General features: G+C 43.9%; 2 protein-coding genes and 1 non-coding gene across 6 annotated transcripts in view; 1 reads left to right on the forward strand and 2 right to left on the reverse strand.

Moving 5' to 3' along the window:
* Positions 1-3,950: 3,950 nt before the first annotated feature.
* Positions 3,951-4,074, reverse strand: LOC123630885. The gene has a single exon (XR_006732824.1). It is a non-coding gene; the product is annotated as a small nucleolar RNA SNORA27 (small nucleolar RNA).
* A 608-nt stretch (positions 4,075-4,682) lies between these two features.
* PIGH (phosphatidylinositol glycan anchor biosynthesis class H) lies at positions 4,683-15,874 on the forward strand. Of its 4 annotated transcripts, XR_006738309.1 has the most exons (7): positions 4,683-4,933; positions 7,294-7,503; positions 7,957-8,040; positions 9,412-9,651; positions 13,301-13,379; positions 14,447-14,557; positions 15,158-15,874. XR_006738309.1 is itself a non-coding variant. In XM_045565303.1 (4 exons), exons 1-4 carry the CDS (start codon positions 4,754-4,756, stop codon positions 9,502-9,504), a joined length of 567 nt encoding a protein of 188 aa, XP_045421259.1. In that variant the 5' UTR covers positions 4,683-4,753; the 3' UTR covers positions 9,505-10,288. The 4 variants fall into 4 exon arrangements, 1 of the variants encoding a protein (XP_045421259.1); XR_006738310.1 differs by lacking the exon at positions 14,447-14,557; XR_006738311.1 differs by lacking the exons at positions 14,447-14,557; positions 15,158-15,874 and having other exon boundaries at positions 13,301-14,219.
* Positions 10,062-18,260, reverse strand: part of PLEKHH1 (pleckstrin homology, MyTH4 and FERM domain containing H1) — a 51,711-nt gene continuing 43,512 nt past the window's right edge. Inside the window, 7 exon segments of the mRNA XM_045565290.1 lie at positions 10,062-12,267; positions 13,251-13,397; positions 13,702-13,788; positions 15,393-15,522; positions 15,634-15,776; positions 16,526-16,667; positions 17,418-17,518. Of these exon segments, the coding sequence (XP_045421246.1) occupies positions 12,106-12,267; positions 13,251-13,397; positions 13,702-13,788; positions 15,393-15,522; positions 15,634-15,776; positions 16,526-16,667; positions 17,418-17,518 (912 nt within the window). The 3' untranslated portion in view covers positions 10,062-12,105.

Here is an 18,260-nt window from a genome sequence, read left to right on the forward strand (position 1 = left end):
ATTTTTAGTAGAGACGGGGTCTTGCTCTTACTCAGGCTGGCCTCGAACTCCTGACCTCGAGCGATCCACCCGCCTCGGCCTCCCAGAGTGCTAGGATTACAGGAGTGAGCCACCGCGCCTGGCCTAGATGTTTTCAATTCTTTACCTGAATAATGGGAGCACTGGTTATTTAAAAACCAAATACAGCAACATACTTGGACTATTTCTTTTTTTTTTTATTTCAGAATATTATGGAGGCATAAACGTTTTGGTTACATAAATTGCTTTTGTATAGTTTGAGTCAAAGTTACTGTACCCATTAGGTGTGAATTTACCCATCCTCTCCTACCCTTCCCACCTGCTTGTTTTCCAAAGAGTGTTATTTCTATATGTGCATGTAAGTGGTGATCGATTAGTTCCAATTTAATGTGAGTACATGCAGTGTTTGTTTTTCCATCCCGGTGATATTTCACGTGGAAGAATGGTCTCCAGTTCCATCCAGGTTAATACAAGAAGTATTAGTTGACCATTTTTTATGGCTGAGTAGTACTCCACATATTTGCACTATTTCTAAATTTTAGACAGGATAAAGAGCTGAAAATACTAAGTACTTAGAGTTTTAATAACTAAAAATATTTTAATAATAACCAACGAAAGTTCCAACAATTCTATAAAGTAGGGCCTGTTTTAAAGCCAAAGACACAAGTTCAGAGAAGACAAATAACTTTGCCAAAGCCATATAGAACGTAGGTGACAGAGCTGTCTGAGTCCACATTCCAAGTTCTTAACCATGACACTAGGGCACGCATGAATCTAGATATTTTTCCTACCAAAATAAATTTTTATATAAACATTGAAATTTATTTCACCTCATGCCAATTTACATGCTGCTCTCCAAAATAGTTCAAAGCTTTCCATGGCAACGACATAACTCCAAAGAGCTTTAGTACTCTAAGGCTGCGGTCGCAACCACCAAGCCACAGGTGAACCTCGCGGCATAGCAGGAGGTGAGTGGTGGGTACACCAGGGAAGCTTCAGCTGTATTTACAGCTGCTCCCCATTGCTCACATCAGCACCTGAGCTCCGCCCCCTCCCCCTTCCTCCTCTCCCCATCATGCCTGGAAAAATTGTTTTCCTGGAAATGGGTCCCTGGTGCCAAAAATGTTGGGGACTGCTGCTTTAAGGCATTTTATTTTTGGAGGATCCGTTGTATATTTGTCTCCCCCTGCTGGCTTAAGAAAGGTGTCTTTGAGACATTAGCAAAACACACACAGTACTAAGGTATAAGGCAATGATTCTGAAAGTGTAGTCCTAGGCCAGCAGCATCAACATCACCTGGATACTTGTTAGAAATGCAAACTCCTGGGCCCCACCCCCAAATTTACTAAATCAGTTACTCTAGGAGTAGGGCACCAGCAACCTCTGTTTAACAAGACCTCCAGGAATGGGTGAGGGAATGGGCACGGATTCATAGTCACTGATACTGTCATACTTGTTCAGTTCATTGAAATTATTTTGGTATTTTTCTTTTTCTTGCCTATCACCACATCGAATTTTTTTTTTCTTTTTTCTTTTCTTTTAGAGACATTGTCACCCAGGCTGGAGTGCAGTGGCCTGATCCTCCTGCCTCACCCTCCCAAAGTGCTGGGATGATAGGCATGGGCCACCACACCTGGCCACCACATCCAATTTTTTCACCCCTTTTCTATTTTTCCTAAAGTTGATATTGGCACAGATTGCCTCAGGCCCTCCTGTGTTAATGCAAAAACCTCTTACTTCTTGAGCACCTACGGAGGGTCACCAGATTGACCTTTCCAAAGTATCACATTAAACCTGCATGTCACTTGTAGTAGTTTTCCACTACATATAGCTGAGCCAGAAGTAAATTACTAGTTCCATGTTATGATGCACTGGGGGGGTAAATAGAAGATTAAAATATACAGGTTGAGAATCCCTAACCTGAAAATCCAAAATCTGAAATCCTCCAAAATTCGAAACTTTTTGAGTTCCTACATGATGTCACAAGTGGAAAATTCCACACCTGGCCTCATGCGATGGGTTGCAATCAAAGCTTTGTTTCATGCACAAAATTATTTAAAATATTGTATAAAATTACCTTCAGGATATGTATATGAAACATAAATGAATTTTATGTTTAGATTTAGGTCCTATCCCCAAGATTTCTTATTATGTATATGCAAATATTCCAAAATTTGAAAAAATCTAAAATCTGAAACATGTCTGGCCCCGAGCATTTTTGGATAAGGGATACTCAACCTGTATTACTATTACCCTTTAAAATATGTCTGGTCTGAAGTATTTTATAATCCTTTTTTTTTTTTTGGAGACAGAGTCTCATCACTCTATTGCCTGGGCTAGAGTGCCGTGGTGTCAGCTTAGCTCACAGCAACCTCAAACTCCTGGGCTCAAACGATCCTCCTGCCTCAGCCTCCCAAGTAGCTGGGATTACAGTGGTGTGATCATAGCCCTCTGCAGCCTCTAACTCTTGGGCTCAAGCAATCCTCCTGCCTTTGCCTCTCAAAGTACTGGGATTACAGGTGTCAGCCACCACACCTGGCCACAATAATATTTTAGAATGCATTAATATGTAGGATTTCAAAGAAAACCAACTGAATGAAAATATAGTTATAAAAATATTTTTAGGCCGGGCAAGGTGGCTCACGCCTGTAATCCTAGCCCTCTGGGAGGCCGAGGCGGGTGGATCGCTCGAGGTCAGGAGTTCGAGACCAGCCTGAGTGAGACCCCGTCTCTACTAAAAATAGAAATAAATTATCTGGACAACTAAAAATATATATAGAAAAAAAAATTAGCCGGGCATGGTGGCGCATGCCTGTAGTCCCAGCTTCTCGGGAGGCTGAGGCAGTAGAATCGCTTAAGCCCAGGAGTTTGAGGTTGCTGTGAGCTAGGCTGACGCCACGGCACTCACTCTAGCCCGGGCAACAAAGTGAGACTCTGTCTCAAAAAAAAAAAATATATATATATATATATTTTTAAAATATGTTATGGTAATATCTTTCTCTTCACTGACACATTAAATAAGAACATCTAGTGGTGGGTCGAATAATTACTGCGATTTTGAAGTAGCAATGATTGGAAATGACATTTTGAGATAACTAAAAACAAAATGAAAGTATTTGTGATTTCTGTCAGTGACAAAAATCACAAGTACTGCTAACACTAATTGGTTGTTGCCTACATTAATAATCAAAAGATATGTTAAATTTTAATTAGAAGTTAATGAAACTAAAGATGAAAACCTGATTCTACCCATGGAGCCCAGGTTAAGAACTTCAGGACTAAGTTTTCCCCAAAGTATTAACAATGCTTAAAAATTTAAAGAGAAAAAATTTAAAGAGTGGTAGAACATATGGGTGGTTTAAATTTTTCTTCTTTTCTGTATTTTCAAATTTTTTACAATAAGCAAATATCACTTTTATAATTATAAAAGACATGAATTGATATAAACAAGGGGTGTATTAATTGGTAAGATTCAAGGTACAGAAATAAGATTAGAAAAATTAAGTAACACTTGAAGAGAATAGGGAAAAAGAGAAACAAAATCCTGCAATGAAGAAACTGAACCTTACTTTCATCAGGGAGACTTTAAGCTGGTGAGACCTTTATGCCATTTATCTTTATACACAAAGGGATCAACTCTTTAAAACACAATGATGCTGTAGGGCTGAAGCACCCCAAGTGTTTTGACAGGCTACACAGCCACTCTTGGGCCACATTAGAAGTAAAAAAGGGAACCCACAGGCCATTATTACCCACGAGTTGAGTAATTTTATTATCCATTCCTTCTGCATCTCTCACTCCTGCTTACCTCCCAGCCAGGACTTGTCTGCCTACTGAATGCTCCAAGCAATGACCCCCCTACCTCCCCATCTTCCAACTGTTTTCCCCGCCTCTAGCCTCTCTGGCATTTTCTTTCTTTCTTTTCTTTTTCCATTTGTTTCCTTTGATGGGATACAAGACAAACACGTTTGCCTGAGTTTTAAAAGGATATTTTCTTTGCCCCACTTGAATAACCAATAAAGACGTAAGTCCAATTGGCAAAATGAAAAGGGGGTACTCTCTGGCCTTTTGATTCTTTGAGTAAGACAACCTTGTTCCAGCCTTGGGAGCTCCGCCTTTCCTGATCCTTTCTGGCAAATTCCTCCTCCAGAGCTCCCCCAGACCAGTCTGGATCCTCATCCTTGTAACTCCAGTGTCTCTTGCTAAGAGAAACGTTTCGTCACTGCCTTATTTGAAGTCCCCAGTTCATTCCTGCCAGTCAGCATATTACTGCCAACAACACTCTCTGAAGTTATTTCCACATCATCTTCTGCTAGAAAGGAAGCTACTTGGCAAGACTGTTCACTGCTGTATCCCTCAGCACCTAAAAGTATCTAATACCTGGCACAGGAATGAATAAGTGGAATGAATGAATGAATACCTGTGGACTGTCTCCTTGGGGCTCACTCTTGCTGAAAAACAGAAATCAGTTTATCGAGCGAAAGCGTGTTAATAGAGGTTTTAGTTTGTCCGCTGAATTGTTGGTCCCTAGGAGTCCCTGGAAAGAGACAATCACAGAATCCAGGCCGAGCCCAGACTCTAACAACTTACAGCTCCGGACCCCAGCACGGGTCTCGGCACGCAACTGCGGCTGCGCGGACATGGGCCGGAGCAGGGCCGACCCCGCCCCCGGAAGCGGGTCTGGAGCCGGTGAGTCGGCGCCGGCGGGCTAGCGCGGCGTGGGTGCGATCGGGTCATGGAGGAAGAGCGGAAGTTCTCGGATATTTGCGGCGGCCGCCTGGCCCTGCAGCGCCGCTACTACTCCCCGTCCTGCCGGGAATTCTGCCTCAGCTGCCCTCGGCTCTCCCTGCGCTCGCTCACGGCTGTCACCTGCACCGTGTGGCTGGCGGCCTACGGCCTCTTCACACTCTGCGAGGTAATGGCCGGTGGGCCCCTCCCCGCGCTCGGAGGCAGGGGGTCGGCTTTGGAAGGATCTTTTGGGTCTTTGGTCGAACCTGGACCTTTAGTCGGACCCTCCTACAGTGGTAGGACCGGAGGGCGGAAACTCGCTGTTTGGTTCTGGGGACGTCATTCGGCTGCTGGACAGCTCTGTTTATTACAATTAGTGACGTTTGTGCTTCTGTGTACAGTACCTCCTCCCTCCCAGGGCTGCTGCTGCGCTCTGTGGATCCACCCCGCATACATCGGGTCCTTGCACGACAGTCTAAAACTTTAACTTCCGTGTACTGTATGTAGTACATGCTCGTAGCTATTTCATTACAACAGTTCAAAGAACTGTTTGGTGGATCGTCCTTATCCATCCCTTCTACTTCTCAAAGGTATTACTGCTAACATTACCTTACATAGTCTTCCACAAACTGTCTTTGATTCCACAAGTGTATGTGTGTTTGTGTATATAGTGTTATAGTTCTTCCTAATCTCTGTTTTTTAAGGTAATTTAACCCTCCCTTCTCCCAAACCCTTTCCCAATTTCAAGTACTTTCTAAAGAATTATGAACTTTCCGACATGCATGGTTTCTATGCTCAATTTCCAGACTCATTCCTATTTTCTCTGAGCCTCAATTTTCATATCTCTAAAATGGAATTAATATCTGCCATACCAGCTGCTCTGGTCAAATGCAGTAACTTTGCAACAACCCTCAAATAGAATCATCCTGCCCTCAAGGAATGCAGTCCAGAATTACTGAATTTCCCTCATTCTAGGTCATCAATGATTTTTTTCCTATGCCAGCCTTCTTAATAATAGCTTCTGGGAAAAAGAAAACAGTGCCACATGAAAGAAACACACACTAATAGAAGAACACATTTCAACTTCAGAAATGTTAAAATGTTCTAAATTTGTCTTAGATTCAAGGGTATAAATAATAGACACCATTTTTAAAGCTTTTAACATATCACTTAGGCACAGGCAGCTTCAAGTAACACAGAACAACTAGAAGAGCCTTAAATGATAAGGATTATTATTATTGACAGGGTCTTACTGTGTTGCCAAGGCTAGAGTGCAGTGGCATCATCGTAGCTCCCACTGCAGCCTCCAACTCCTGGGCTCAAGCGATCCTCCTGCCTCAGCCTCCCTAGTAGCTGGGACTACAGGACTTTTATTGTTAATGAAACAGTAAGTCATGTAGTAGGAGAGCTCCAGAGTTTACGTAAGAGGCTCATTTGACTCTGGCTCTTTTCATTTTGGTGCTCTTCCACCCTTAGTGTACTCTACTTGTCCTTTGTCTTCCATGTACAGGAACTACACTTCCACCCTTAGGGTCCTCTAGTTGTCCTCTACTGGCCTTTTACTTGGTCTGGCAGAGAGCATAGTAGTTCCAGGCATCTAAACCTCATGATGAAGGGACCTTCTCTTATTTACATCTTTTTAAAATGAACTAAGTTTTTCAGAAGCTCCTCCAGCAGACCCCCGCCCCCGTCACATCTCATCCACCAGAGTTCTGTCCAAGTCCATTTCTAAACCAATCATTGGCTGAAGGAGTGGGAAACAATCATGATTCACTCCAAGTTCTATTAGGAAGGATGAGTGGCTGTTTATTAGGCAAGGCGTAGTATCTGCTACACTGTGCTAACCACTTTACAGTCGTTCAGTCTATGATTTTGTCCTATATACAGATGGTCCCTGACTTACAATGGTTTGACTTAGGATTTTTCACCTTTAGGGTGGTGCAAAAACAATACACATTCAGTAGAAACTGTACTTTGAATACCTGTATAACCATTCAGTACATTATTCAATAAATTATATGAGATATTCAACACCTTATTATAAAATAGGCTTTGTATTAGAAGATTTGCCCAACTGCAGGCTGTTCTAAGCACATTTAAGGTAGGCTAGGCTAAGCTATGATGTTCAGTAGGTTAGGGGTATTAAATGCATTTTCAGCTTTCAACTTGCAATGGGTTTATCAGGATGTAACCCTTAAGTCAATAAGCATCTGTATTTTGCTGAGGGAGTGAGAAGATTTGGGTCCTTAAATTGCAGTTTTGGAAGAAAAATTTCTGAGACTGGTGTGATGGTGGACATTTGCTGATGAAGGTTTTCCCCAGACCTATCCATTTGTTGTCTGGATCCATTTCACTATATACTTTCATAGCATGTCAGAGCCCAAATAAAAGTGATTTCCTCTTTCTGCATGTATGTTCCTCTCATCTGTTCAACTCAACAGAACAGAGGTTTTTTTCCTCGTTGTCTAGAGATGACTTGTTATACAGCACAGATACGCTGGAGGACCACTCGGTAATCTTACCGCCTATGTCTGGCTCTCTCTTCAGAACAGCATGATCCTCTCTGCTGCCATCTTCATTACCCTCTTAGGCCTGCTTGGTTACCTCCATTTTGTGAAGATTGATCAGGAGACTCTGCTAATCATTGATTCCCTTGGCATCCAGATGACTTCATCCTATGCTTCAGGCAAAGAAACCACTACTTTTATAGAGATGAACAAGGTCAAGGATCTTGTCATTAATGAGGCTATTTACATGGTAAGTATTTGAGAGATAAGTATTACAGGCCTCTCTGGAGGAAGTAGCTAGCTCATGGGGTATTCCAGGATCTAAACCTAATACCTAAAGTGAGGACCCTCTATTCCAATATTTGTAATATTTTCTTTTTGGCTGGTATGTCTATAAACCATAAAAGTGTAATTTATATTGAAAAGATCAATCCCTTTATTTTTAAAGAGATGCAGCAGATTTTCATGGATAGGGAGTTAGCATTTCAACTGTATCTTCTATCATCCCAGCCTCAAAATTATGTTTTTTTTTCCCCCCCTGTGGTCTTTTTTCCACTTTGAGAATATATTTCTCGCCTACTTCCAAAAACTATCATGTGTTCTACTCAGATATAACCATTTATGAAAAAGTTTTAAGCCTTACCTTGAAGAAAAAGAATGCAAAATTTCACTTAGACCTCTGCTATTTGGTTTTTTCTTACAGCAAAAGGTGATTTACTACCTGTGCATTTTATTGAAAGATCCAGTGGAACCACATGAGATATCCCAAGTAGTACCTGTCTTCCAGGTGAGCACAGAACACTTTTTACCTTTCTTCGATGAAATCTTCTTTCTTTTCCTCTTTCTGAATATCCATTGCCACTTATGTTCAATAGGAATGTAAACTTCTGTTGTTAGAGTATTGAAGACACCTGATAGCTATTTTTAGAGAATTAGGATTTTAGTTATTTCCTAAGTTCCTCTCTGAGGCAAATAAAGGCTTTCAAAAATATTAGGAATTAATATAAATTTTAAAGAAAAAAATCAAATATATATGGTAACTCCTGTAAATCACCATTTATCTACTTTGATTCTGTCAGTCTACTAATGTACAATTTTTTACTTAGATGTTATTGATTGATCTACTTGTACTATTAAACACTATGTTGTGCCTTGCTTTTTAAATCATTTAACATACATACTTTCTACAAAGGCCATTTATACTTATTATTTTAAATAATTATATTACATTCCATCATATTGAAATATCAAGTTTATTTAGCCACTCTATTGCTAGCTTTTTATTTTTATTTATTTATTTATTTTTTGAGATAGAGTCTCACTCTGTTGCCCAGACGAGTGCCGTGGTGTCAGCCTAGCTCACAGCAACCTCAAACACCTGGGCTCAAGTGATCCTCCTGCCTCAGCCTCCCGAGTAGCTGGGACCAGAGGCATCTGCCACCATGCCTGGCTAATTTTTTCTATGTATGTCTTTAGTTGTCCATATAATTTCTTTCTATTTGTAGTAGAGATGGGGTCTCGCTCTTGCTCAGGCTGGTCTCGAACTCCTGAGCTCGAGAGATCTTCCTGCCTTGGTCTTCCAGAGTGCTAAGATTACAGGCGTGAGCCACCACGCCCCACCAATATTTCTTCTTATTTTAAACTATCCATCTTTTCTATTAGCCAAGTAGAATGTAGAATAGATATTATGCATTTCTAACAATTCTTAATATATTTTTAATAGTTATGTATTTGGTAGCAAATGTTTATTAAATATACTTTCCATATATATTTTTCCCATTCTGTGGCTTTGCTGTTAATTTTGGTTGTGTTACATTTAATTGTACAAAACATTTTTCAGTATTTACATATTAAACTACCTTCTTGTCTCTGAGGACTATTTCACAACTTGTGGCATTTCTCAAGGGGTCCGTCCTTGTCTTTCCTCTTGCTTGCTCTTACAGATGAAAAAGCTGTCTTTTGATCTCCTGCCTTGCACAATTCACAGGCTGGGCTGTGGGCCTATCTGGGACTCTGCCCAGCAAGGTGCTCTGAGGCCTAAACTTCTACCTCTCTGAGCTCACACCTTTGCCATTGAGACCACTTGATGTGGATGCAGCAGCACTAAGCACTCTCTTCTGTTCACCTTGACTCTGCATTTCTCCCCTTTGTAATTCAGAGTTCCAAGCCCCGGCTGGACTGCTTGATTGAAGTGTACAGGAGCTGCCAGGAGATCCTGGCACATGAGAAAGCCACGTCAAGAAGTCCGTGAGTTCCAGCATTCAAAAAGCCAGTATTGTCTTCCGTGGGAGATGACTGCTGAGCCATAGTGGCTGGCTTATGTCTGTACTCTGAACCATCCGGTGGACACAGTCCTAGGAACCGTATGGATGTAGTGGATCTCAGAGCCATAGAGCAGGTGACTGGAAATCTAACTCGATGTATTTCTTTGTATTTTAGTATTCCCCTTGTAGGGTTTTGCCTACTTTACCAACAGAGGAGAGCCCTTAAGAATTTGACATGATATGTCTAATGTTGGCAAAAGAGCACTTTGTGAAATTCCTAAGCATATTCAAGTTTACTTGGTGTTATTTGTTGAGCAAGACAGTGGGAAACTGATATCAAATCTCTTGAGAAAGGTATAATTTCCAATTGCATAGTACCCCTGTATGAAGTTAAAGAAAAAAAATGTCAAACCCTTCAGGTATTGGTTCACAGGAAGAAATGTCCTACAAAAGAATAGTCTCTGTCCACCTAGCTCCTGTGTTCTGTACAGAGTTAATTTATGATGACTCTCTTAATAAACAGATCTCCTTCCAATACACAAAATAATTACCTGGTTCACAGACAGGTGCTTTTTATTGACAAACAAGATCATGGCATTTCAGTCATGGGTGTTGAGCACATTAATACTTTTCTGTTACTCAGCATTTTCTATGGTTTCAAAAGCTGCTTTGCCAAGAGGGATGAGACAAAAGGCCAGGCAGAAATTTAACTTTGGTTTTCAGACATGGGACTTCCATGTTAAAGAAGGATAAATAAATAAACTATTGACACCTTTGTTTCTAAGGCAGTTTCTTCTGTATAAAATTAATAAACTAAGGGAGGATTCCTGAAGGGTTGGGAAGGAGAGTAGGGAAAATATTTGACCCCCAAATTCGATACGAGCACTGCTCCATTTTTGCTCTCTTTCTTTGGAATCCTAGTTTTCTTTTAAACTCCCTATATAGATAATATTGTCCATATTGGCCTTAGAGATAGACACTCAAGATACTACAAACCAAAGCTGTAATATCTTTTACAGGAGCCCTGCAGGAGTTATCCAGGAGCCCATGGTATATGTGACTTGGTCGAGGTAGAAATGTCTAGTTAGACCCCCAAATCCTGGGGTGAAATATGGGAACAGAAATGGCTGTAAAACTGCCTGCCTTGCAAAGTCAAGTTAATTTTAAAAAGGCAGAGACTCTGATGTGCTTTTTTCCATCACGCTTATCAAGTTTTAAAGGGTGAGCAAGGAGAAGCTTACAGCAGCTGAGGTGTTCAGATAACTAGTTTCAGCCTTGCAGTTTTTGCAGTGCGTAACACACACACATTGTTGAGGTTAAAGGCTTGGTTTTTGGGTGCTACTGCTAAACCCATACAGTTTTCGGTACTTTATTGACAAATGGTAAGGCTGCCTTAGAGCTATGAAATAAAACTGAATTTCTCAGATGATGGAAAATCAGAGTATGAACTCTTTTGTTTTTTTCTGTTTGGGGAGGGTATAGACAAAGATCATTTCCTCTGTATTCAATCAGAAGGTCTGAGGGGGATTGCAGTGTTATCAGGAATGCAAAAGGTAAAAGAAACTTTCTATTTCCTTAACCTGATGCTCCTAGGCTAGGGCATATATTATATCACATTATGTGCTCTCTGCCCTCAAACTAATTCCTAGCGGAAGTTCGCCAGAAGTCTATAGGAGAACATCCAGGCCTACGAGCCTGGGGCATCTTCTGTGTTCCCGACTCATCTTAGTTGGTCTGACAGCAGCAAAAAGCAGAGTGCATTTGCTTGGTTTTCCAAAGAAGGGGGAAACAAATGCTGACCACCACGTCCTACAGTAGTGAGCACAGCCCTCGCTGAGCCCTGTCCAGTCATTAAAATGAGACAGGAAGAGGTCAGATCATACCTTCCCACTGCCCTTGCTTGGACATTGGTAGTGGGTTTGGCTTATAGTCCAGTGTGAGGGAAAAGACCTTGAATCCTAGCAGGGATAGTGTGTTGTCCTGCAAAGATAGGAGCTGCTGCCCCAGAAGGGGCACTATAAATGCCTACTCACCAATAAAGGGGAAAAGTGAATCTATTCCTTTTTCTCCATCTGTGCCAACACCTTTCCTATTTGGAAAAGGAAGGCCAGTTTTAGTGAGTTCCAGGCTTTTGTCAAGAGTTCAGGTGAATTAGAAATTTTAGTACTGTTCTGTTCAAGGATGTTTGGAAAACTTTAAGTGTAAATCTCCACAAGGACCATATACAATATAAGAAATATTAGCTTCCTTGAGAGTATCAGTGCAGAAAGCCCCAACTTTCACTGATGCCCTCAGTAACAGTAGACCATCCCTGTCTATGTCTAGAATCAGATAGCATCCAGAGTCATTATTCTTAGGAAAAAAAGAGTAAGTGGTTTTTACATTGGGTCTGGATTTTTAGAAGTTGGGCCCTGAAACATTATAAGGCACCTAGAGGGTAAAGGTTTCACAGACAATGAAATACACATTCCACAGAACAAACAGGGGAGGGGGGCTGTTAGACCCATCACAGTAGTATCACACCCCGGGATATAGATCTCTAATCCCAGAGGCACCAGTGGTGGTGGGGAAAGGGGTAGGAGAAATATTCACAGCAACGTTGGCCCCTTGGTAGCACGGGGAACAGAAGCAAAGAACTGTCGTCCATCCAGGTCCCATAGCTGACGGGCTGCTGGTGGGTTGGTGGATGGGTTCACATTTGCTGAGCAATGGTTCATGTAGCTGGCCATGATGAAGGTAGCTTCCGCAATCTAAGGAGAGGTCAGAGAAGTGAAGGAATTGAACTAGCCTTGGCTTGAATCCTAACTTTCTCACTTACTAGCTGTTATACTGGGTATATAACCGTCCTGGGCCTTGGTTTCTTTAATCTCTTAAAATACCCACCTGGGATAAAATACCCAAAGGGCATCATTACTGTGAGGTTCACAGGCCTAGTGAAATGAGCATTGGACTAGAAGTCCTCTGAGACACACAGTACCCTCCTGAGAAAAGGAGGACCAACATTCTGCTCTGGTTAGCTCTACAGCCAGGGAAGAGGGCCCTCTTGGGTAAGGGATCTGTATATCCTCTCCTTTAGCAGGGGTGGTAGTAAAAGGATGAAGTGGTTTGGCAAACTCCAACTTGAGGATAAAGTGGAGAACGGGGTTTCCAGTTACTCTCAGAAGGGAGTTAGGAACAATAAATCAGAACTGAGGTTTCTGAGTCTTTGTAATTGTTATTTTTGCTGGTCAACATTTCCTGTACTGAGTAGGAACAGAGTCCTTAAAGCAAAAGAGGTCTTTTTGCCATCTTTAAGACCACAAGGAAGAAGAAGCACTGTGGAGACTATCCCACTTTGTACCTAGTGTTGGTCAGCAGAACCCAGGGGTAAGACAAGAGCACCTTATAAAGGAAACTGCCCTACCCTGGAGCCTGCTGCAAAGAAGAGAAGAGCAAGTGGGCACCCAGTTCAGGCCTGTGTGGTGCTGGGGCTTGGAGAAGTCCAGTGAAGAGCACAGCAGTAGGTAGCTAGACCAAAGTCAGTTCCCTCCTAACTAGTTCTTCTGCCTACTAGCCAACAGTGATATTGAGATACAAATCCACCAGAACCCTTTGTATTTGTCCCAAATGCAAATAATTTTATTTGGGGCAGGGCCCATCTAGAACACAGTCATAACTCCAGTTTCCTCTAAGCTTCAAGCCCACTACATCATACCAGATCGGATTAAAATGTTTTAGCAGCTGTCAGACCCACCTTGGGAGCTGCCATCCGGAAGATCAACTTCTCAATCTGGCCTTTTCCAGAGCTCTGGTCTGCAATGGACTTAATCACCAGCATGAAGTCATCCCTGCAGCCACCAAAGGTCATCACTGAAGAGTAGGGGTAAGTGACGTGCACTTGCTGTGGAAAGGAACCGGTTAGTTCTGGGGAAACTTTCCACCTATCCCCTGAGCTAAGAACCAGCATTCCCTGTCTTTTGTAGGCACAGGTAGCCTTAACCAAGAAGGGAGAACTCTGAACTGGTCATAATTTGGAGATATCCATCTTGAATGGCTACAAGCTTTGTCTAGACTAGAGGACGGCAACTTGGGTGGGGGTAGGGAAACCATGGTCACTTAGCTCAGGCCTTTGAGTCCAGAGAGGAGAAGAAAAGACAGTGTTCAGGAGGAGGAGGGTCAGGGAGCCAGCCCTCACCCTGCCGTACCATAGTGTTGTGGTCCAGGATGCTGACACCATCCTCATTCACTGCAACCCACAGCAGAGTGTTTTCCTTGGAAGACACCTGGGCAGGCTGGGGAAACAGGAAAATCCCATCAGTCATATCCACAGAGATTCTGAACTATAAGGACTTGATGAGAGGGCACATCTGTGGATCTGAAGATGGTATTTTTACCGTGTACACAGTAAACAGACAAGGCTGCTTGTGTCAGGAGGCATCTGGCCTTGGGGGTCTGGCCACCTACTAACCATCCCAAGGGCAGAGGGGATCACCCTGGTGGCATACCTAGAACCCATGCTGCCACAGTACACTGGATGGAAAGCTCTGTGCTACAGAATATAGGCCAGCCCTGGCTGCTCTGTCATGGGCATAGGGAATAGGCTTTTTCCTAGCTCTCAGAAACATAGCATTCCATCCACCCAGAGTCTCCCAGCTGAAGTGCATGTGCTTCAACCATTTTCCTGGGGACTGTAAAAGAAATAGGAAAGCAATAACGCAATCTTGGCCAGGTGGGGTGGCTCACGCCTGTAATCCTAGCACTGTGGGAGGCTGAGGTGGGTAGATTGCTTGAGCTCAGGAGTTGGAGACCAGCCTGAGCAAGAGTAAGACCCCATCTCTATCAAACAAAGAAAAAAAAGAAAAGAATGCAACCTTATGGGCTTTATCCCTACCAGTAAGAAAGTGACCGTTCAGTGGCCATTTCCTGCAATGACTAATTTTCACTGCCCAGGCTACAGGAGGGTGATCCAGAAGATCTATTCCTCCTACCCAAGAGGGAGACAGATGAACACGTCACCTTTTTCAGAAGCTTTTCCCAGCCTCTCACCACCTCCCAGACCAAGTGGGTCTCTGTTATATGCCTTTATAATACCCCTGTACTTCTCCTTCACGGCACTTATGACAGCTTGTTAAAATTTTACATATATATATGCAAAAAGAGAGAATGAGAATGAATATGCATATGATTATTTGATGAATGTGTATCTCCCCCACTAGAAGGGATACTCCAGCAAGGACTGTATCCGATTTGCTTACCTCTTATAACCTGAAACAGCTAGCACTGGACATAGTAGGAGTTAGCTCAACAACTGTTGAATGAATGAGTAAATGTCCATTTTCTCATCTGTAGCTTTAGTGAACAGGATCACCATCTAGCTTTGAGCACAGGATAATGCCTGTGATTATCTATAAAGTTCGTGCACACCAGACACCTGGTGAAGAAAAGTTCCCACTGAAATTACTACTGGCCTTCAGAGAGGTGCAGTTAACAGTTGCCTGAGTAGTGTGATTCCCCTGTGTGCCATGCCACACCAGCGGACATGTATTTGTTTAGGTTATATATTGTTCTATTTTGCAAACTTTTTAAAAATGAAAGCACTCGAGAGGGATATCAAGTCTGAATCCTTGTGTATGAATTAGTCGATCCTATCTTTTCTTTCAGGAGTAGCATTGAGAGGTCAGTAAAGGAAAGATGAAGATAAGCAATGAATCACACCTCTGCTCTGGATCTGGAAGCCTGGAGTAGGCCAGAAATGGGTGGAGAGAGAGTGAGCCCTGGTGTTGCCAGGGTGGAGGTGAGGGCTGCAGACCGGCCTGGCTCAGCACAAGCAGACGGGACGCAGCTCCAGGAGACACTCGGAGTGTTCCCAAGGGCCATTCCTTCCACTGGCACCTACCTGAGCAGCGAAGAGCTTAGCGCCAAAGAAAGGCCATTTCCGGGCCACGGTCAGGTAGATGCGGATGCACTCAGGAGGGGAGCAGCCTTGCAGTGCTGCCCACTTTGTGGTCAGCATGTCTGCCAGGTGCCTGGTTTGGGCAGATGGAGAGAAAAGGTGCCAGTGAAGTGCCAACACGTTTTCATTCCAGCTCTGAGGCCTTCCCACAGGGACATACCACAAGGCCTTGCAGCCCTCCTACCTCAGCTGTTCTGGGGGGGCCCCGTGTCTGTAGCGCCTTGGGTAGAACCTGTCTAGGACCTGCTGGAGGAGATGCTGAGCTTTGGCAGGGGGTGTGCCCCCAGGGCCTGGCAGGATAGGCTTCTCCAAGTCCCCATATTCTACCTGTGTTAGAAGCACATGAAGAGACCAATCAAGAATCTGGAGGTATATGGGGCCGGGTAGGTGCTGCTGGAGAGGTGAAATAAACCATTACTTTATTACTTAATTGGTAGGGAATGAATGGATGTGAAAAACACTGTGGACAAATCCTTCATCTCAAGATTTATAGACATTAGAGAAACAACCTTAGGGTCCTAGAATATTAGACATCATTCTAGACTAACTTTCATTTTGCAGCTGAGGTAAAGTGCCTTTTCCAAAGACACAGTTAGTGACAGACAAGGGAAAACAATGTGGAAATTCTGGCTTCCAATACAAAACTATGGGATACAGGGTTGAAGGTGCCTCAGAGCCTAGAGCATGGCGGAGCGTTCCAAATTTGCCCTTGAGAGTCAGACACGGCTCGAATCTCAGCTCTGCCATTTACCAGCTTTGTGTCCCGGCTCAAGTTACTTAAACCCTCTGAGCTTCAATAAATAAAGATAAAAAATAAAAACAGAGAAGGAAAATAAAGCATAGACAAGTGAAGTGCCTTGGCTAAAATCTCACAGTTGGAAGGTGGCTAGGACTCCAACCACGTCTCTGGATTTTAAGTCCAGCGTTGTGCGCCTGTGTCTGCAGTGAGGAGTCAGCTGTGCTCCGTACCAGAGGTGGCCAGGCCGCCCTCTCCTGGGCACCACAGGATCTGCAGAACCTCCGTGTTTCAGCCCTGAGATGGCATCGACCCTCCTGCCTCCGGAACAGATCCTTACCTGGGCCATCAGAGCAGCCATCTCGAGAGCCAGTTCCTTGTTGACAGGAAACCTCCCTGCCACTATCTCTCCACTAGTTTGGGAGGCGAGGAGCAGCCGCTCTCGGTCTGTCTCCCCTTTGACTTGACTGCGAAAGTATAGCCTACAGGGACGACAACGAGAAGAAGCCAGGGCTCAGCTGGGATCCCAGAGACGGAGCTTTCTCTGGATCTGTTATCTTGATTTCCAAAAAGAGAAACTACCCATTTTACACTATGTATGAGCCTATTTTGTATTGCCTCCAGAAACATGTAACCAAGTATGACACACAGCAGATGCAGGGCCATGCAGACCTCCTGCCAACAGGAAGACATAGTTAATTCCAAATGTACCATTAGACTTACTGGATTTGGTGAGTAGAATCTGGTATCTGGAATCATAGCTTATTAGGGGACTGGATGAGTTAGGATTCCAAGGACTGATGGAAATTATTTGCTTAGAGACATACTGGGATGGGATTTTCTTATTCAAATTGATAGAAAGTCAGGATGTCTACTTTTGTATTTCTTGGAATTGGTATAGGAGCTATTTATTTATTCTTTAGCCTTAAATGTCTGGTGATCACACAAAACCACTCTCATAAAGTAACATGTGCAGCCATCCCATGATGTTGGTCTGTTTTCTTGGTGTGTGTGCGTGCACATACGGTACAGGCAAGGCTGACAGCCTGAGCTGCCCTGGGCCTCACAGAGGATCAAGAGCAGAGCCAGCCTGGGCCCCAGCTGGTGACCACCACGCAGTGTTACATCTGTGGGCCCCTGGGCCTGTCTGGACAGGCCACTAGTTGAGTTGATGAGCTGGCACCCAGGGGCAGCCCTTGTGTTTGGCCCCACCCTCAGGTAGTGCTCATGACCTGTTCTTGTACATCAGCTTCACGACGCGCGTCCCACCCTCAGACTTCCCAGCGTGCAGCTCCTTCAGGGCTTGTTCCCACTTGGAGATGGCATCACAGATCTTGAAGAGGCAAAAAGAGGAAAGTCAGAAAAGCCCCTGATGAGGGGAACATGGTCCAGCCAGGGCAGAGCCGACTGAGGTCCTCCCATCAGGAGGCTGACCCGCAGGGCCCTCGTGCTCCCAGGACCCAAGGACCCCCTCACAGACGGGGCACCGTGGGCATGGTGAGCAGCAAAGCCAGGAACGCTGCCCCCACCACCTTCACAGCTGAGGGGCCACCCCAGAGGCCAGGCAGGCCCCAATCAAAAACCATGGCCTCCTATCACTGGCTCCACTTCCATTCCATTGACTGCCATTCTCATCTTCAACAAATATACCCAGAGGCCTGTTGTGTAACAAAGCCTTACAGATGCCCAAACATTTACAAAGATATATGGCACAGTTTTCCCAGGCAACATTAAAGGACTATAGAAGCCTTTATCCTTTTGCCTTAAAGAAAGCAGACAAGGCCGGGCGCGGTGGCTCACGCCTGTAATCCTAGCACTCTGGGAGGCCGAGGCAGGTGGATCGCTAGAGGTCAGGAGTTCGAGACCAGCCTGAGCAAGAGCGAGACCCCATCTCTACTAAAAAAATAGAAAGAAATTATCTGGCCAACTAAAATATATATAGCAAAAATTAGCCGGGCATGGTGGCGCATGCCTGTAGTCCCAGCTACTCAGGAGGCTGAGGCAGTAGGATCGCTTAAGCCCAGGAGTTTGAGGTTTCTGTGAGCTAGGCTGACGCCACGGCACTCACTCTAGCC

Source organism: Lemur catta, chromosome 1 (genome assembly GCF_020740605.2).
Source record: "Lemur catta isolate mLemCat1 chromosome 1, mLemCat1.pri, whole genome shotgun sequence".
Taxonomy (NCBI): Eukaryota; Metazoa; Chordata; class Mammalia; order Primates; family Lemuridae; genus Lemur; species Lemur catta.

What these genes read in the sequence shown, in the direction of transcription:
- PIGH (XM_045565303.1), top strand. Translation starts at nt 4,754, where the DNA reads ATGGAGGAAGAGCGGAAGTTCTCGGATATTTGCGGCGGCCGCCTGGCC. An exon ending in GCCTCTTCACACTCTGCGAG is followed by an intron (nt 4,934 to 7,293) that starts GTAATGGCCGGT and finishes CTCTCTCTTCAG; the next exon opens with AACAGCATGATCCTCTCTGC. An exon ending in AAGTAGTACCTGTCTTCCAG is followed by an intron (nt 8,041 to 9,411) that starts GTGAGCACAGAA and finishes TTTGTAATTCAG; the next exon opens with AGTTCCAAGCCCCGGCTGGA.